At 38.9% G+C, this 21861-nt stretch overlaps 1 protein-coding gene across 1 annotated transcript; it reads right to left on the minus strand.

The window, feature by feature from the left end:
- Positions 1 to 1349: 1349 nt before the first annotated feature.
- Positions 1350 to 21708, minus strand: LOC125748551 (beta-1,4-galactosyltransferase 3-like). The gene is made up of 7 exons (XM_049024834.1): positions 21408 to 21708; positions 11412 to 12324; positions 10953 to 11188; positions 5153 to 5340; positions 3785 to 3907; positions 3501 to 3605; positions 1350 to 3256 (listed from the first exon to the last, which is right to left on the minus strand). Exons 2-7 carry the CDS (start codon positions 11671 to 11673, stop codon positions 3022 to 3024), a joined length of 1149 nt encoding a protein of 382 aa, XP_048880791.1. The 5' UTR covers positions 11674 to 12324; positions 21408 to 21708; the 3' UTR covers positions 1350 to 3021.
- Between the last annotated feature and the right edge of the window lie 153 nt (positions 21709 to 21861).

Raw genomic sequence — 21861 nt, forward strand, 5'->3', positions numbered from 1 at the left:
TCTTCTCGCTTTAAAAGTAGCCAATCCTGCCTTTCAGGCAGGAAGGGCTTCCCTTCCGTGGACAAATCAGAGGCAATCACCATGCAAGATTTGAAAAGTTTGTCCAATTTTGGCGCTATGACCAGGGACCACAACAATATTTATTACAGGAGGCACAGGGTTAGGTGTGCTTAACAGCAGCCCTAGTAAGTATTTCTAGACAAAATTTCAAGCTCCCAGATGAAACAAGTAATATGTAGAAGCAACTGGAGATCACCCATTGCCCTGGCTTGGCCATGTTCTCTACCTCCAAGACACAGCTACCATATTCCCCCTTTCCTCACTGTATTTTTGGATTGTGCCACCATGGGGTTGTCACCCATGCTCTGGACAGAGGACTCAAGGAAAGAATAGTGTTTCTGCAAAGTGAGATGGGATATGTGGTACATACTGAAAATTACATTTGAACAAAAGAACCTCATGCCAAGTGTTTGTGTGTGTGTGTGTGTGTGTGTATAGATACATACATGTAGGCAGATAAACTGTGGTTGAAACATTATGGTTTGGGCTCTTTTACTGAACTATAGGGAAACTTGCCAATATTGAGTCAACTATGAATTCCACAAAGTAACACAGAATAATAGAAGAATTAGAGGACTTCTGTTAAAAACGTATTGTCCAAATGATTGGAAACACCATTAAATCCACAATTTAATGGCTCCGAAAGAAGAAACAAAGTAAGCTATACATGCAAAGATGTCTTCAAGCATGCTCTGGGCCAAAAAATTCCTCCCTGTCAATGTGAGTTATAATGAACCATTACATGCTGTTTTTTCAACACATAATTTTGAATCAAGCGGTTTATTTTAATTGTACCATATGCTTGCCTAGGAATGAGACATGCCACATGCATGCAGAAGGTACCTGTATGTTTAATGGAAAATGAAAATAACACAGATAGAACGAGTGGGCTAGATGTATACGTGAAACAGAATTTTTATAAGGCACAAAATGTTTATATATTGACCCACCCTGCAAATATACAAAAAGTATAATGCAGAAGTCAAATCCTTTTGTCCCACACATTACAATGCTAGCAGTACTAATGATACTCAAACTTGTAATTATTCTTTAAGAACTGTACTACTCACATATCATCTTTATACTCATTTCTACTCTGCCCACCATAAACACAGTAAACCTTAGAGATGCTCCAACATGTAGTTTGAACCAGAAACATCTCAGTGTGACGAAGGCACAACATGACAAAGTTTTCTCCTTTTTTTGGGGGGGGGGGAGGGGGGATGGTTACCCTGACTCACCATCAACATATACATTCCTAGATGATAATAAAAACACAGATGTCTGCATACGTTTGTATCCATTTGTTTATTAATCAAAGTTTTAAGGCCACTCTGAACTGTTTAATTAATCAGTTGCCCTGCTAATTTGAAAACCTACACACGTCACAGAGTTCTGCAGTGGCCCAGTTCTAACCACAGAGATTATCCTATTTTACTAGGGAAAGCAATAGTCACCACAAGAAGCCGCATCTTATGCATAATGGACAAGAGCAACCAAAATATTAGAGAATTCAAAAAATTCTTCATTTCTCAAGGTTTGTGTTCCAAAATAACTGAGTTTACTCTGTACACATGGACTAATGTCATCAGTGGACATCTCAGTTTTTATCATTTTTCATATGAGGTCACAGTGAGCGTGCGGCATATCCAAGGAAGCTCAGAAAATGAGGCAGGTAAACAAACAAACCAGACACAGACAGACACGCTACCGACAATTTAGAGACACTAATTCACCAAAGAGGAAACCAGAGTACCAGGTAAAAATGTGTGCAAATACAGGGACAACATGCAAAACCCCACACAGACCGGGAAGTCATGCCCACCACTCTGGTGATGTGAGGTCACCACATCGCTACTTATTTAGATTCTCCACATCCACACTCATGTTGACATGTTCGCAATCAGCTGTGTCATGATTATCTTTGGCTTCATTAAGAGGAACCTCAAATACCTCGTAGGATATGGAAAATGGCCTTCACAATGCCTGCTGCCTGCCTAAAGCTCCTGTCCCTGAGGCTCACATTTCCCTCTGACTGGAACTTAATGCTACCATAGGGTTTCAGTTTTCATCCCATACGAACCCTCTGTAAAATTAAATAATTCAGCCTCCAGCTAATAAAGGTGAGGACCCCTTCAGAGGCAGCAGACAGAGGCGTGCGAATGACCGGAGATGCCGGGTGCCGAAGCCGACGTAGAGTTACAGAGAAACTCAGCAAACAGGCACAGAATGGATTCAGAATGAGTGAAGCTCATACACATTACATTCTTGGTTCGCATATGTCCAGTTTTGGACTCAATCGGATAATCACAAGAAAATGTGACAATAGTAGAAACACAATCGTACACACATTTAAGACACTGATGTGCATAGTTCTTAGACGAATGACGGTGGGCTCTTTACCTGCTGTTTAAAAAAGATAAACGAAAGAACATGTTATGTGTGTAGTGTGAAACTGGTGAAAATTACAGTAAAACTTGTATAAGCCACTTTGATTTTGATTAACATTAATCTTAACTCCACAGTGAAATAGAAGCCAGTGAAAAAATCTGGAACTGGACCAAATTATGGTGTACTGAGAACAATATGGCAATAGGTCTATCTCTGCGGACTGAAAAGCCAGGGTCAGGACATGATCCCACTTCAAGACAGGAGAATCCACAAGCTGTGTATATCATTTCATATTCCTTCATTCATTTCCACTGCATAACTAAGATTAGAAAATATGTGGGCTGCATGGCTGCCCTTGTAATGCAGAGTGAGCTCTTGGAGGGGTATACTGTGCCCATTTAGACATGCACATGGTCACAGAAATCATCATGCCGGTCGACAATGTCTGAGCCACGATTCAGATAAGGGATATGGCGATTTTAAAACAAATAGGAGAAAAATCTCTTTATGATCCATCTGTCACTGAAATTGTGGTTTTATTCTATGGGGGATACTTGTCTCCATCTTTCTTTAGGAGAGCGGATGGAGCTCGTTATCTGGCAGTGAGGCCTTAGCATCCTTCTTCGGCAGTCTATTTGCAGCCATTTGGGTCTTTGGAGGAAGACTGAGCAGACCCTTTTCGGTGCCAATGTTGACAGTGATGTTGGTGTAGAGGGGCAGGTACTCCCGAGATAACACCTCATACTCCACAGTGCTCATGCCATCCTCTTTCCAGGTGTGCCTGGTCTTTGCCAGCATGTTGAACCTGAACAGGGTGACGCATGAACAGATGCAATGGGTAAAATTTCAAGCACATTGTTATAGCAATTTTTTGTGCAAAGTTATTTTAAAGCATCCATCTGCAGCAATGGAAAATTCCTTAAAGGCAACCTGTATTTGCAGCTCTATTACATATTCTGGGTGGTTCTCAGCCAGTCAAGGGTACTACTGAATGAGAAAATCTGCGCTTCAGCTTGCATGAAATACCTGTAGGCAAACATGTGCCATACCTTCGTGGATTCACCTCATTGCCCTTATCCAGCTTGTGTTTGATCATTTTGTAGCGGCCCACATTCAGAGATGGCCGAGTGATGAGCATCCCTCCCAGGGACACACTGTTTAATATGAAGTGGGAGACAGAGAGAGAGAAAGAGTGGGGGTCAGACCATTATCCACTGCTTCATGAGTCCTTACATACTTCATGAGTGCATGTAAGGAATTCCAGTCATGACAGTCCATGTTAGAAGACAGACTGAAGTTTAAAGGAACATAAGCAATTATCAGATATTCCTACCGGATCCCGATATCATCATCCTCACCCCCCCATCCCCAGTAGTTGTTAGGGAAGCCATTCATCTTGAGGTATTGCAGAGGGGTCAGAGCAGACACACCGCCAAAATACATCTTATATGGAAGCCTGAGAAGGGAGAAAGAGCAGGAATGACGAATGGAGCAAGAGATGCCTGTGCCAGCAAAGAAGAGAAACCTTTATGTTACTTTCTGGGACAGAATCACAATGTAAATAACCTGTCTATAGATCCAGACCACACAATGCTTGGAGTAGTGATGTGCAAACTAGTGCAATTCAGGAAAACAAAGTGTGGTGAGTCATTTGTGTCTGACAGCTAGTTTGTCAGGGATCATGTTAATCAGTGCAAATCTGCTTCTTCATTTATGTGGCTGAAAGGAATTTATTAGTGAGTAGTAAAACAAAAATGCAGTGTGTCTGCTACTATAGCTCAAAAAGTAGAGGATTGTGCCAACAAGCTAAAAGTAGTGGGCTCAAATTCCAGGGAGCACACATTAATTGCAATCATTCCCTCTGCTACAAGTCACTTTGGATAAAAGTGTCAGATAAATGTAAATAAGTAAAATACAAAACGAACAAATCTGTTTATATTATTTCAGTATTAAGATATAATTATGTTGGTGGGAGAGGTCTGAATACTTTGGGGGCCACTGCATGTGTGATGCAATGACCCACTGGGAACCTGACACATGCCAGCAGGGGCTGATCGTCACCACACAAGTGAACAGTTGCAACCGCTTGTTAATGGTTGGCCTGGAAACCACCAGCAAGGAATGCTAATTGGAAGCAACTGGAAGCTTCTAACTGCCTCAATGCTAATTATGTCACCCATGCTGGGGAGAAAGGACAGGGTAAAAAAAAGCACAGATATGCTTTCTGCTGAGAGACAATCTAGATGACTGGCCGGAATGGTCTATTACTTCCTGAGTGAACTGGTCTGTGCTTATTAGAAGCAAGATGCCTCCCTGGTTGGCCTCTGAGGATTAAGACACTTTGAAGGCAAAAATTGTGGTCTGACTAGGTTTCTTGCCCCTCCAGCAGCCATGAATATCCGTCAATTTTGCGTAAGAACACAGCCATGAATAAAGAATGGTACCAAAACGTCCTCCGAGAGCAACTTCTCCCAACCATCCAAGAACAGTTTGGTGATGAACAATGCCGTATCCAGCATGATGGAGGACCATTCCATAAGGCAAAAGTGATAACTAAGTGGCTCGGGGAACAAAACATTGACATTTTGAGTTCATGGCCAGGAAACTCCGCAGACCTTAATCCCATTGAGTCCCATTGACTTTGACCATCATGGCAGAGTGTGACACTAGGAAGAGGAAGCTAGAAAGCAGCTGAGCTCACTTGTAGCCAAACTTGTCCATTGCAATGGCAGCATGCTTGGGGTGGGCATCACAAGTGTAAGTGTTGCGGTCATCCTCAGGGATCAGGTCCACGTCGTGGAAGAACAGACAATCCCAGTCCTCCTCCCTCATGGCCTCTCGAAAGCCCACGTTCATCAGCTTGGCCCTGTTGAAGGTGTAGTTCCCTGCCTTCAGGAAAAACAGACCTAGTGGCTTTATCAGTGTTTCTTTAAGCCCACCACAGCAATTGATATCATACACATACAGCATGGTGCCAGAGGAGCACGGAGTACTACTTTTACAGTCAATCAAATTCTGTAGGGCACTGATGGACAGACCTAGAGATAGACAAACAGATTTTAATACAGTCCGAAACACTATAGCCCAAAATGTCTATTATTTCTGAGCACAAACCTTTGTAGAAAATGCTAATGTTAATAATTATTCTGTGTTATTCAAAATAATATGTTTCAGAAAATAAACTAACAGGGTATGAAGAGAGAAAAAATGTGAGCACCACAAGGGTCTGCTTAATAAGCTGAAAAAGTAAAAATGGTAGGTTATTAATAATGTTACTCGCTACTTAAAGAAAAGCAAAGCATTTGCCATTTAAAAAAAAGCAAGCAAACATGTCTGGCAGACGCCATCGCAGCATCAGGACTCGATCTTCCAGGCTGCGGGATAGCTTTTTCCCACAAGCCATTAGACTCCTGAACACACTTCCCCCCACACACACACCCGGACTGCTAACAAATTGACTCCTGCACATCTGCACTTTACACACAAACTCTGCTACAAGCATTTTTGCACTTCTGCCACTTATTTGCACATTTTCCATATATAACTATTGTAACCTCCTCTACCTCTATCTCCAAGTATAGTATATTTTCTTGTATACCTTATATTTACTTTGTTTACCACGTGCCTATTTGTTACATGTCTTTCTCTCGTCTGCACTGGAAAAAAAACTGGCGCCACATCATCTCGTCTCTCTATGTACCTGTACAGTATATAGCAGAGATGACAATAAAGTTTACTTTGACTTTGATATGAAAGACAAATCATCTGAACAAAAGAGAATACGTTGGCACAACTTTTGTTGCTTGTAATTCTTAGTATGTAAAACTAAAAATCTGATTTTTTTTTTTTTTTAATCGATATGAAAGATTCCCAGTCAAAATTCATTCACAATAGTCACTGATTTAGTTAGAACACATTAGACATTTGTGGTAGTCGGTACAAGCAACGACTTAACGATCAGTTGACTTTGTGGACTTAAGGTGAAACCATCACCTACAAATGACACACAAAATGTACTCATGCCTGTACTCTGGGTCATCCTTACATTTTGACGAGTAGCACACAGGGTTCAGTTCTTAGTGTTTGTGTGATTTATTTTCGCCCTTGCAAGGTGGAGTTGTGCTCTCTTCCTCTCATAGGTACAGCCTTCAGCTCTGCAGCATATGACTGCACCTTTCTCCTGTGGCATAAAAGCTTTTTTGTGAGAGGCCTGATCGCCTGGTTTTTACTACCTTGCCGTCTTCAACTAGAGCGTGAATCTACAACCTAACTTTTTGGATGTCAACTGACCCTATTGGTGAGTTGATGATGACTGAGCAGGCATACACAATGGCAAAAATGCCACAGTAACCATTTGCTTGTTGTGGGACATTTAGGACATCCGTGACTGTCCAGTCAGATGCCCGAAAATGTTCTGCAGCTGCCCTGTAAATGCACGCCACAACTTTTAGGAGAGTTGAGCTCGCAGTTTTTGGCATTTCAAAACTGAGGTTTGAATTGAATATGCAAATTTCCTGTTCTGTGAAATCTGCTGCAGCAAGAAGCCAGTGTGAACCAGGACCTCACACATGAGTATTAAAGGGCATCAGAACTGTATCAAAATTTAAAGCTCTCTGAGCTGCACAAAACTGTAAAACTGGGCCAAAGTTTGAAAGTGCAGCCATCTAATAAATTAACGTGGGCATACACAAAACAGAGTCCAACACCTTAGCATGACCTATGTAGCCTGTGATGGCCCACTCAATAGTTTCCCCATTGAGCCAAGTAAAACTCTAGAATTTTATAAACTGAAAAAAATGGCCATTGACTTTGCTGCTTTATTGTATATAGTTATACTGTATGTAAGATTTGTGAAGGGTTCTTACTTATATTTGTAGTATTGTAATCAGTTGATAAGTAAAAAAAAATTGAATATTTTGTTTGCATTGCATATTATATCGGCTATGACGGTGGTCACCTAATAAAATAGGAATTTAACGTAGCCTTTAAATTGACTGTTGAGAGGTGAACCTTGAGAGTGGTTGTTGGATGACAATATTTTAAGAATTTTAAGGAGTATTACAATTGCTTATCTATAAAACATCTCTATAAACTGATATGCCTGTTATAAAAAGCACTATGAAAATATTACCCTAAAGCAGCCGCTTAAAAGGCTGTTGGATGAATGTTAAGAATATAACTACGACAATTGTTGTAATATTCTTGTATATATGTATAAAGTATATATTATTACTATTGTATATAACTAATGGTACTAATAAAATATCTGAAGTGGCTGCAAAGAAAAGGTTAAAGTCTTTATGACCAGACATGTGTGAAAAATATGGTGATTATTGGTGGCTGTTTTGGTACATTAAGTTGGGTTAAGCCTTTTCACATTAAGCGTTTTAGAATGTCCCCTGCATTGTACATTGCAAATCACCGTTTCTTTGATGCTGGTTTTGTCATCCTCCCCGCCCGTCACTCCCCCCGTTTCATAAAAGAAGTTATTTTTTAAATAATGTTACATCTGCCTAGCAATTTTAATCAAGTCACAATGGAGTCATGGATATGGATGCACACAGCAGACCGACAGCCTGCGCAGCTATATAACAAGGTAAGCTTCGTATTTATGCTACCAATCAAATAAATGTATAAACATTGCCAATCGTCGCTGTGTTTGACCTATTTTTAACAGTTTCTGGACAGAGGATTGCATGTATAAAAACTAGGAAGAAAAAAGAATAACGGTAGAAAGAAACCAAGTGAGATTTTATTTGAAACTACAAAATTCTAAATCACATGCACATTTTCACAAAAAAACTGGGACAATTCGTGTCCCGGTAAAGAATATTAAATTTCTAAGGCATTTGCTCAAAGACAGAGGACGACCCAGGGAAAACTGAGACAGGTGGCAAACCTAAGTGGGACCCAGGGTGAACTTTGTGGGATCATCAGCGGGCTTCAGAAAACTCACCCTTACAGCTTCTTCATTGTCTCTCAGGACTTCAATCATGAATCATTAAAGTCAGTTCCGCCCAGATTTCCCCAGAACACTGATTCTGCCGCATGAAGGGAAAGCATGTTGTATATGGAAACATCCACCGTGCACAAGGTAGCACCCCTCCCCCAAGTCAGACAATCAGATCACATCTCTATCATCCTGGCTCTAGCCTACAGACCTATGCAGACACAGATCAGACCAGCCCTGCAGGTGGTGTACACCTCAGAATGCTGTATCTGCACTACAATACTGCTTCAACTGCACAGACCGGGGTATCTTCAGGGAATCTGCCACCTATGGCGACTCAGTACACATGGAGGATTACACAGCCTATCGATGGGCTGTATCAAGAAACACAAGGATGTAACTGTCTCCAAAATTATCATCTCACACACACAAACCATAAACCCTGGTGTTGTGCACCCTCATGAAAATCAGAGGTGCTGCCTACAGATCTGGACACAGAGAGGCTGATACTACAGCCAGAGTGAAAATTTTCCTGGCCATCAAAAAAGCAAAGTGTGCCCATGCAGAAAGAAAATCAGTTACTTCATCGACTCAATGCCGCATATGTGCCAGGGATTTCAATCCATCACTGTTTACAAGCCAATAACTCAGCCTGCAGCAGATAACTGGAATGTGAGAATGTTTTTTGTGCTTATTGATTTAACAAAATTCCTGTTGTCTTACAAAGATAATGGTAGAGAACAAAACTATTCCACAAATTTGGTTTATTTCCATTTCTCACTGGCCTAACACAAGCTTTCGCTGCCCCAATCCACTGGCTCAGCTTCATGTGAATAAGGGTACTTCCAGGGTTTGTGTTGGAAAAGTTGTTGGAACTGCTTTTCCCCACATTACACTGGGTTCTTTTGGTTTTGGAGTGCAGCTAAGGTGGTAAAAATTGGTTTAGTGTATGAATGGGGAAACCGCAATGCACCTTTTAGGACTATACTGGATTTTCTCGATTGTACTCGGACTTACTATCCAGCAGCTCCTTGGGTAGGTGCTGTGAACTTGATCTACATTACTCAAAATTCCCATTGTATGAGACTTCTCCTGCCTACACTGTATCACAGCGGTGGAAACTTAAGCTGCGGTCGATAGCCGACTTGCTGATCTGGGAATAGATCGTTGGCCACGACACATACATCATGGATCTCGCAGCAGATGCACGGTCATTGCCGGCACTGAGGGATGCATATCTTATGTGCTCCTGTGAACAAGATTAGCGAAGACAAGGGAGGTGATGCTGCGATTATATGATTCCTTGGTAAGACCCCACCTAGAATATTGTGTGCAGGTTTAGTCACCATACCTTAAGAAGGACATTGCTGCCTTGGAAATCGTGCAACGTAGGGCGACAAGAATGGTTCCTGGTCTTAGAGGAATGTCATATGAGGAGAGATTAACTAAGCTGAATCTAAATGAATTGAGCAAAGGAGACTAAGGGGGGACATGATCCAGGTATATAAGATTCTAACAGGTCTGGATGCTGTTCAGCCAAATGGCTACTTCAATATTAATTTAAATACTAGAACTCGTGGCCACAAGTGGAAATTAGCGGGAGAACATTTTAAACTGAATTTGAGAAAGCACTTTACACAGCATGTAGTTGTAGTTGTGAGATCGCTGAAGACCGAGACAAACTTGACACCACAGCAACTAATAATAATTAGTACCTTTCCAGAACAGATGCATTCCCAATAGCAGCTGCACATCATATTGAGGCCACATGCATCATTTCAATATTCAAATCAAATTCCTTTTCCCTTTTATCTGGAAAATAATTTAGCCAGAAGAGCATGACTTTATATGTATTATAAATATACATTTTGTTTTTGTTATTAATTATAATACCACTATTAATAGCACTTTCAGCCACAGCAACATAAAAATGTACCACAGAATTCCTGGGGAAATCATTCTTTCTGACAGCCATCAGATTGTACAATCAGTAAATCAATCAGGACACATACATTAATGTGTACAATACCAGCTATCTTTTTAATCAATATCTATAATCTTTTGAGTGCAATATTTACCACACTTATTGCCATATTCACCCACCTATTTCATCTCTGTGTTATATTTATATTACACAGATTGTTGTATGTGGTACTATGTACCGTCTATTTTTGTCGTGTGGTTGTGTATTGTGCAGTTTCACAAGCTACTTCTTTCGAGATAAGTTTTCTGATAACTGTACCCCAGTAGCCACCAACAGCCATGTAAAAATGACTTCAGTTTTAAATGCAATGCAGTGTATTTCAGCAATAATAATACATATTAGTATATTTCACCATTTATATAAATGGCAAGACTTTTACTACTATATATGTTTACTAGGAGCCATGTATCAGTGAGAAAGTTAGGGCTGTTGCTTTCAACATGGATCACTGTGGTTGCAGTTTTGCTATGGTCTGCCCCCAGACATAAATCACGATACACACACACACACACAAACACTTTGTTATAATGAAAAAGTCCAACCTGAAACTGATGCCAGAAGATTTACCTGGTGAATGATGTAGATGCCATAGTTGAGCTGCTGTCTCTGCAGGAAGGGGTGTAGGTAGTAGAGCAGGAACTTCAGGTGGTGTTCTCTGTTCCTGTGGGGGATGATGACTGCGGTGTGATGGAGAGACTCGCAGTTTGGTGGCCTGTAACGTCCCCCTCGCACTACTAGGGGGTTTTTCCGCTCTACTTGAGCCAAAGTCAGCCCAGAAGGGAAAGTCACACGGAGTGGGCCTCCTGTAAATGAGGAAAGTGGGGGTGCAAATATCAATTAAGCATGGAGGAATAACAGAGAAGGAAATGGCCACCTCTACCACATTCCTACAGAACAAAAACATATGCACACAATCCCATTATATGGGGAGGGACTGGTTTATTACGGCCCCTCTCTGTATTGTTCCAAAATTAACCTACATGTTGAGCTACAGTCCATCAATGAACCAGTACTGAAAGGACTCACCAACTAATGGAGACTTCTTTGGACAGTAAGGCATGCTCTCCTCCCTCGTCAGGCTTTTGGACAGAAGGGAAAGGTTGGCATAGACATCACGCCCAGTATGGTTTTGCATGGAGGCCCCCACCCCTGTGTCAGTCCTTCGGAAAATCCGGAAAAAATAGGTGACCCTCTTCTGGTAACCCTCCCTGGAGAGGAGGGCCATGACGATAAGCTGGACCCCAAGAATCATCATCAGGAAACGCCATTTTGATTGTAGATTTGGCATGATGCTCAGTGTGACTGGTTTTTAATATTATGCTTTGAAGAGGGGTGGGGGGGACGTAGTTATGGTGTCTCTGACATACCCCAAAAACAATGTGGCTAATGATACCTTGGCAGTCAGATCCTTTTTTGTGAAATTCGTACACAAGGATGCTTCGTGACCAATTATTCTTCTGGAAAGATGAGTCCCCCCTTCAAAAATTGGAAGAAAGTTCAGGACTGCATGTAATGATATGGTGCTTTGTAGTGCGATGGGTTTCCTGGTATTGCGAAGAGGAATAACTGTTTTCCTTTACAAAAATGAGACTAGGGCTTGTTCTTCGTCAGTACAGATGATCACAGTTTAAAGGTTGAGAATTTCTCCCTAACCTCTTTATGAGTAAACATCTGACTATTTTGTCCATAAGCAACAATGCGAAAAAGGCACTTCAAACAATGTAAGAAAAGGAAAAAAAAACATTATAGTGAATATTTTGACATTCCTCTAGTCAGATGAGATGCGCAAGATCAAAGATGCTGATTCAAGCCTCATTTTCGCAGCGCTTCAGAGCAGCCAGCTGGGATCCTGCCAATTAACACGTCCGCCATCCAGCTGCTGGTCTGATCCACACTCCACAGCTGTCATTCATCAATGTGGAGAGTAATGGGGGGAAACCTGGGGGGTGGGGGGAATAAATAAAAACATTTTTAGAATGAACTTCTGCTTGTTGCATGGGACATGTACTGCAGAACATGAACTCTCATCTCTCCACACAGACAAAAGGCAAAAAGGCACGTCATGGAATGAGCTGAGATTTTGTTTGTCTGTGTCTGTTTGTTTGTGTGTATGTGTGTGTGTGTGTGTCACAGTTACAGGCAGCTTACTGACAGCATGTGGAATCAGGTTCACAAATCAGACCTGGCTCAAAGACAAAAGGATTTATATTTTACCCTGAGATTTCTCTTCCTGATTGGCAGAACGTTATGTCTGTGGAAAACTGCTGTCAACATGTAGCCAAGGCTGTTCACAGGCTGGATAAACAGCTTGTGCTTCCTTTCAGCTTTCATGACAGCTTATGGTGCAGGTAGATACAGTTGTATATAATCCGACTACCCCAGATCCATCCAAACATCTTAAAGAATGAAATGATACTATATTCACCAAGTACAGTTACACAGAAAACTACATTTTGGGATGAACTCCTTTGGGATGGTGGGTCAGAGTACAGGGTCAGCCATTTATCTGGCACCCCTAGAGCCTTGCTCAAGGACCCAATGATAATGCAACTATTCTATGACCCTACTTTGTGATTCAAAGTAACAACTTTCCAATCTCAGACATGGAGTTTTAACCCATAGACCTACGCACCGCCACTTAATCCAGCATTGAAGGCTGAATCACAGAGCATCAGGCTGTTCTTTGTCTTGAAAAGATACCAGTCCATCACAGGGCACATATGCATACCCATTAAAGTGCTCTAATTAGAAGGTTTATTACTTTAAAACAACTTTACACCTTATTTTCAGTCCTATTCACCAACTGGTTGCCTGGCTCAAAAGTCAATACAGCAATACGTTTAAATTTATTTAGCCAACGCTTTTGCCAAAAGTGATGTACAAGTGAAGCAAATAGCACATTACAAACATACATGCTGTCAGAGTTAACTAGGCACGAGTGCAGCTTCCAGTGAATGCCTAGACTCAAGTGCACAGCTCAGTACTATTTTTAGAATAAAAACAAACCAACAAGCACTTATCACACGATACCTGCAGGTTCGGAGGCTACAACAGTGCTACAACAGAAACAGATCGAAATGAAGCAAAGTGATTTCAGCCTGCATAATATCCCAACACTGACTGTATATGTCACTGCTTTGTCAAGGATCTGTCTCAACTTAATTGACCTTTTCCAACCAGTGAGCAAAAAAATAAATAAAAATTATACACCATCAGACTGCCAAAAATATTCGTCAGGCGGAAGCGCTACACAAATGAGTCAGCTGTGCTGCTGAATAAACAAAGCATGCAGCATGGCTGATGAAGAACTGGTTCCAAAAAATGCTCCACTTTAATTGTGTGTAAATGGTTTGGATTTGCACCCATATGGTAACTGTTCGTACAACAGGTGGCAACAGATTTCATTTGTTTGTATTTGTTGTAAACGGAGTTCAGAAGTGCACAGTTAATGACCAAAGTGATAAACGCTCATTTCTACTCTATACTTTTGAAAATGTTAGTATTAAAAAGAGAAATTAAAAAGGGAAATGTCAATCTGACCATGGAAAATTAAGCAAAAAATAAGGAGCAGAACTATTTTTTAAAATTTTCACTCATGTCTGTATTTCACTAGCATTTAACCATTCTGATTGAATTTTAAAGAAGATAAATTAAAATACAAAGATTTATATGTAATTTATTCTATTGTTCTATTTATATGTGAACATTCATAAGGACCTGAGTTTAGGTGTATAATTACTGGCAAAAGTTTTGAGAATGCCAAGTATTGATTTTAGCAAAGTTTGCTGTTGCTTCAGTCTTTGCAGATCTTTTGTCAGCTGTTTCTATGGTATACTGAAGTATAATACAAGGCGTTTGTTTGTAAATACAGTTTCATGCTCCCCGGTCGCCCAGAGGAGGATGGGGTCCCCTTCCGAGTCTAGGTTCCTCTCAAGGTTTCTTCCTATTAAAGGGAGTTTTTCCTTGCCACTGTCGCCTCAGGCTTGCTTGGTGGGGTTCGGGCCGGTTATATGTAAAGTGCTTTGTGACAATGACTGTTGTTAAAAGCCCTATATAAATAAAATGGAATTGAATGGAATTATTGACAACATTACATACAATTACATAGAAGTTATCATCATTTCATAATTTTTTCCCCCTAAATTACCATTTTAGTTGTTTCATATAAAACTATGGGAGGTATTTTCTGCAAAAAACTAACTGAAAATGATAAGAAAATACAATCTCCACTTCGCCATTTAGTTTTCAAAGTCTGTGCGCAAAAATCCTGCAGAAATAAAAATTAAAATGAAATAGCACCATTTGCATTTGAATTTTCCACTCAAGTATGCCTCAGATATGACAAAAATTTAAAAAATAAAATTAAAAACCTTTTGTCTTTTCATTTTACAATTTGACTTTTCATTTTCAAGTTCACTACATGCAAATATATGTTAATCGGAGCGGGACCGTGGGCGGAGCTACGGATAATTGCTGCGAAAATGTGAAATGCATAGTACACAGCAGGTATGCCACTCAAATGATAGGCTAATTTTAATGTTTCCTTATAAAAGCACACCTGCCATAGCTTAAAAATTCTGTTCATATTTTATTTCGTTTTCCAAAATGTCTTCCGCAAACGCACTGAGAAAACACAGTAGTGATCTGTAGCTCCACTCCAATTAACATATATTTACATGCGGTGAATTTGAAAATGAAAAGGCAAAGTAGGAAATGAAAAGTCAAACTGGAAAATGAAAAAATTAAAAACCATTTTGTATTATTTTTTTAATTTTTCATATCAGACTCATACATGACTGGAAAATTAAAATGCAAATTTAAATTTTTGCAGGATTTTTGTGCACAGACTTTGGAGATGATAAAAATAAAATACAATTTTCATTAAATTTTTTGCAGAAAATAATGTCTATGGATTCATGTCTACTATTTTACCGACTGATCAATTAATTTGAACATGTTCCTCAAGAAAATCAAAGACTTTAATTAAAGTTAATTCTATTTTATTTTGACATAAAACTGTTTGTTATTAAAGGGCTTTAGATAATGGATGCCAGCTTTTCGGCACTATATGGACATTATTTTCACAGACATGTCAATAAGCATTTAGTTGTATGCCTAAAATATTAATAAGAAGCATACTGTGGCACCCAAAGTTAGTGTATAAATACGGTGAATCCTTATCCTTATTAAATTTAGTTAGCTTGAACTCATGCCACATGTGACACAAGGGATGAGCACTTAAGTGATGATGGGTGGGACAGATCGGCGGCCACAACATCTTTTAAAAGAGGAGAAACTGGTTGAACAAGGTAAAAATATGCTGGTGATGTGGCGGTACATTTTGCTGATTAAAGTCACTTTTTTTGTAAATAGTTTTCATTTTTATTTCAGTTCACATATTATTTTCTTTATTTAGAGTGTCATAGTCATTACCGGTGTGATTGTGCACCACGATAAGGATTTGCACTAATCCGGTAATACCGCAAGAAGTCTACGGCCTCATTATACAACAGGCTATTTATAAAAAGAAAAAGCATTTCATTTTCTTCAAAACTTCAGTTGAAATCTGAGTACTTATTGTTATACAGTCTATGTTTATCTACGTTATGTGATTTTTCTATTACACACTCTGAAGGGGTGTTGCGATAGCATATTAACATATTCAAAATAAACATATTTTGAGTAATTGTGTACGTACATACGTACATACATACATACATACATGCTAATATAACACCCTTATTCAAAAAAGGGGATAGAAGTAATCCAACAAACTATAAACCAATCAGTTTAACTTGTATAGCTGGAAAGGTAATGGAAGCTATGATCCAAGTGAAAATGGTACGTACATTACCTGGATTCAAATAACATTTTGAGGAATAGCCAACTTTGATTTAGGAGAGGTAGGTCCAGTTTAATAACTAATATTAACTACTTGAGTTCTTTGAGGAAGCTACAAGAGAAAATGATCACAAAAAGGCCTACGACGTGATCTACTTAGATTTCCAGAAGGCTTTTGATGTTGCCTCCACAAACGGCTCTTGCTTAAGCTCCAAGCTGCAGGAATTTTAGGAACTACAGCAGCTTGGATTGAAAACTGGTTAACAGACAGGAGGCAGCGGGTAGTTATTAGAGGCACAATGTCACAGTGGGCCTGTGTTCATAGTGGGGTATCGCAGGGTTCAATTTTAGGACCATTATTGTTCCTAATTTACATTAATAATATTGACACCAATATTTAATTGGCAATTTAGCAACTCCAATTAGCCTCAGCATGTTTTTGGACTGTGGGGGGAAACCGGAGTACCCGGAGGAAACCCCACGATGACATGGGGAGAACATGCAAACTCCACACACATGTGACCCAGGAGGAGACTTGAACCCGGGTCCCAGAGGTGTAAGGCAACAGTGCTAACCACTGCACCACCATGCCGGCCCCTGCTGGGTTACATCTCTTATATAATTCCTCGGTAAGACCTCACCTAGAATACTGTGTGCAGGTTTGGTCACCATACCTTAAAAAGGACATTGCTGCCTTGGAAAGGGTGCAACGTAGGGCTACGAGAATGATTCCTGGTCTTAGAGGAATGTCTTATGAGAAGAGGTTAGCTGAGTTGAATCTGTTTATCCTTGAGCAAAGGAGACATGGTCCAGGTATATAAGATTCTAACAGGTCTGGTTGCTGTTCGGCCAAACAGGTACTTCAATATTAGTTTAAATACTAGAACTCGTGGGAATAAGTGGAAATTAGCGGGAGAACATTTTAAAATGGATTTGAGAGATCACCTCTTTACACAGAATGTAGTTAGAGTATGGAATAGTCTTCCTGTAAGTGTAGCGCAATCTAAAACCCTGCGTTCCTTTAAATCAGAGATAGATAAGATTTTAACTTATGGGCCGAATAGCCTCCTCTCCTTTGTAAATTTATTATGTTCTTATATTATTTGTATTGACTATGAGACTTAATAATTTAGTCTCGCTCTCCGGGGAAAATATCACCTGAATGAGATCTGAAATCCATTGACCTACAAAGCAGATGCAACACAGCCATGAGGTAACCTACTGATCTAACAGCAGGCTGAATGAGATGGGCCACCACAACAATTCTAACAATACATCACAATAGCAAGTACAAACTGCTTTCAGAGCCCGCAACAAAACACAGCCAGACTTGTGCACCAATGTCTGAGAAGTTGTTTCATATCATTAAAGAATTTTTAAAAATCTCAGAAAAAAAATCACTAAACCACAAGAAAAAAAAATACAGTGGTACCTCGGTGCATGAACTTAATTCTTTCGAGAGATCAGTTCGTGATCCGAAAAGTTTGTGACCTGAATCAATTCTTCCCATTTAAAATAATGTAAATATCAATAAATTCGTTCAAACCTCAGAAACACGTTTTTTTTATGTTTTTCTGCAACCAAGAATATAGATTTTAAATAAAATAACCTTCATTATAAACAAATAATGCTAAATCAAACAAAATAGTACAACTGAGCAAATGCTTGTTGGTGGGCTGGTCACTCAAAAGACGCCAAAACACGGAAAAGAACCACAAAATATCCCCCAAAAAAAACGAAACAATTAACATTAAAAGACTGAGTAACAGTTAAAAACAATACAGTATATTTTGAAAATATGTTTTTTATTTTTTTATACTGTCCATTATTTTCATATGCCTAAAGTTTTCATTTACATTTCGTAATGCGACATGTTGTATGGTGGTGAACTTCTTTGTTTGTACTGTAAACAAACAATACGCATTTGGCACTGTGTGTGAATGGAGAATATAGCACTTAAATAGGAGTTAATTTGTAATAAGTATTGTAATTTTACGTATAGATATGTGACTGTTAAAAACCATGACAAACATGTTTATCAATCACTGAAAGGTACCGCTATAACAGAACATTCTCTCAATATTTTTTTTCTTTTTTCAAATATTCGACCTCTTAAGAGATATAGACATACATCTACAACAAGTTTTTTTATACATTCCATAACCGTTATCGGGCATAATGTACACTTCTTTGTGTTTCGGGTGGTTCTTTGGGGCGCTTTTGGGGGATGTTTGTGTGTTCGCAGCCTGAAACATGGTTCGTGTACAGGTACAAAAAAAAATAACATCTGGTTCGTAACCCCATTTGTTCGTGAACAGGACTGTTCATATGTCGAGGTACCACTATACTTCAAGAAAAATTATGTCAAATGAATATTAGGTTAGCCCTTTCTTTCTTGGTGAGAATAAGCCCACTTCCAAAAAAGCTGGGACACTAAAATGTAAAATACAACCAGAATTCAATGATTTACAAATCATATAAACCCATATTTAATTGAAAATACAATAAAAAACAACATGTCAAACGTTGAAACCAAAAAAATGAATTGTTTTATGTCAAATATATGCTCAATTTGAATTTGATTCCAACAACACGTTTCAAAAAAGTTGGGACAGAGGCATGCTTACTCGTACCACTGTTTTGCATCACCTCTTCTTAGTAAACGTTTGGGAAATGAGGAGACCAGATTTGAAAGTGAAATGTTGCCCCATTCTTGAATGATATAGGATTTCAACTAGAGCTAGGGGTTATGACCAAAAATTTATATCATGGTATTTTCAAAGTTATATCGGTTTTACGGTATACGATGGTATATTTTTAAAAGTATGACTGGCCGTTTACCACATTTTTCAGGATTATACAAGACACATTTTTGTTTTACGTTTTTGCATTGTTCCCACATTAACTATATTATTTTATTATCAGCCATTGCGCCTATCCGCTACCTTATTAACAGCATACACCTAATGTTTTCGTTGGCTAACTGCTTATAGATAAAGGGCTAATGTTAAGGTGTGCGCCGGCCAAGTTAACATTTTTGATAAATGTTTAATAGTTCAGTGTATTAAAAGAGCTTTAAAATTTCTCAGAAAGACCGGGATGTCGGTCTTTAAGATGCTTCGCCAGGTTTGACGTGCTACTTGACTTCGTCGCTACTTCACTTTGTAGCACTGTTTGCATAGAAGCTTATCGACAATCCTTAATCAAAGGAGAATTACATGCAGGACATACAGTAACTAAAACATGTAGGTTAGCTTGTATGTACATATACTTTGTATAAATGACTGTTGCACCATTTCTAACAGGGGTGATTGTATAGAGTACAAGCTAACCTTATTAATGCAATTGTCCCATTCACGTTTCCATATTCTCATTATATATCAACCCAGCAAATAAAAGATCTGCACTTGTGGGTAATCACAGAACTTCAAAAATTTGGAACATACATAATTCAAATGAACGTTTATAAATTTGTATGTAGGTAAAGGGAGAATGACATATGTCATTATGAGAATGACAAGTAATGAGAGCCATACGGGAAGGAGAGGAGTACATCATGGACACAAACAGACAAGTGTTTCTTGGATACACAGATGTCGACAGACTAGCAAACTGCCCTGCTTATGTACTATATTCACCAGAAACACATAAAATGAGGTTTTTATTCAGGTTCTACTATTCCACTACAAAAAGGAGCAGAAGTTTGGGATTTAAATTTGTCGTTTTGTTTTGTAAGCATTTTGCCCTTAAGAGTAAATTTTTAAAACAGAATGTTTTGCATAGTTTGCATAGTTACATGTTTTGACCATAGGAATACGGCACCTGTTGCACAATTTAAGGCATGGCCTTTGTCTGTGATCCCAAGAACGTTTATTTCCATTTCTCTGCAACCATCTCAACACTGCACAAAGTTAAGCAGCAGACATATATACCACAATAAACTGAAAGATAAAATTAAAGTACACAGTACAAAGTACAAAAGGACACATGAAACAAAAGGGTTCTTTTACGGAAGAGGATTAGGGCCACCATGAAAATATTATTTGAATTCTGACTTTAATCTTAGAATTCTTTTTTTCTAAAGTCAGAATTCTGAGATTAAAATCAGAATTCTAATAATATTTTCATGATGGCCCTAATCCTCTTCCGCAGGTTTTGAATCTGCTCTGTAAAAAAAAAAAAAAACCTGGGGAGAAGGGTGTGGGAGGGGGGAGAGACTTCAGAAATTCACCCTCAAGTTATTCTCTCCAAAACGTCTCCAGTGTGTCACAATTGGTTTATATACCAAGAACATTACAGGGTATTTTATCACCAGAAAAACTGTCGATTAAAAAAGATGATCCAGTAAAGTGCATTTGAAAGGCATCACATACAAATGAGTCAACATCAAACATCTAAAAGCATCTACTGAAAAGAAATGCAAATTAATACTATAAAGGGCATTAATAAACAACTTGGTACTGCTAAGTCTATGAACCTTATGAACAAAATGTATTCAAAATAATTTATAAAACAAATATTAAAAATTAACTTTCTCGACTTTAACGGGCCGATGGGAAGTCACGGTAATGGTTTCAGAGCAAATATGCAATAAACCCATAGTAGATGAGTACATCATTGTAACGAGAAATATTATTTTTCATTAGCAAAAGAAGAAAAAATTAATGACTTGTAAAAATATAATGATTGAATAAAGTTCGCGTGCCCGCCCCAAAGTCCAAGAGAATGAAAGCATGAGCAGGCTAGCATGCTGCTTGATGTGATCCAAAGTTTGCTTGGATGCTAATTGTTTTACTGCTTCTTTCAACATACCTCAAGCTTTTAAACAAAAAAAGGCATTTATATAAATTACTAAAAGAGTTGATTTCACGTCCCAAATAGGCCATACTCTACTTGCCATAACTAAACAGCAAATAAACTAGTTGGCGACAGAACTGGTAGCTAAATTCAGTTTACCGATTATTACACTAACAATCCACGTAGCTTCACAAAAAATGCAAAGCTTCATGAAACAACCTAACCATTAGGCATATGCGTTTTAATTTAAATGAGGTAGCAACACGCACAATGAGTCACTCATACTTAAAAACTGTACGAATAGAAATGTTAAAAACAGCTGAACGTTTAAAGATGAAGGAAACTGGTTCAGCATTTACCAAAAATACCAAGAAAAACACTTACGTTGGTACGCAAACACAACATCATGTGAATGTGAAATACTCGTCTTACGTTTCTTCTTGTTCCCGTGGTCAGTTACCTTTCAATGTTGTGTAGCTATCGCCTTTTCAGTTTCTATTTCGTACCTTCATGTATGGATTTATTCGTCAGTCGATAAAGTTCAGTCAAAGCCCATTGCTGCTACAGGAAGTGATGTACTGTAAAATTACCACCAAGTAATTATGCAGTCGCAGAGTATTTTTTTCCTCATTTCTGAAATTCTCCTCCCTCTTCCTCTGTTTCTCCCACCCTGCTAGCGTAGGGTTGACCTATTATGTCGTCATGTTTCAGTTTAGCTTAGAACGAGCACGAAAAACACGAAAGCACAAATAATGGGAAGTTTTTTATATTGTTTCCATTATCACAGCGGAAGGTGGTTACCATTGTAACCTTGTACCTCACAGGTTGAATACTCGAG

The sequence above is a fragment of the Brienomyrus brachyistius genome, chromosome 9, assembly GCF_023856365.1.
Source record: "Brienomyrus brachyistius isolate T26 chromosome 9, BBRACH_0.4, whole genome shotgun sequence".
NCBI classification, from domain to species: Eukaryota; Metazoa; Chordata; class Actinopteri; order Osteoglossiformes; family Mormyridae; genus Brienomyrus; species Brienomyrus brachyistius.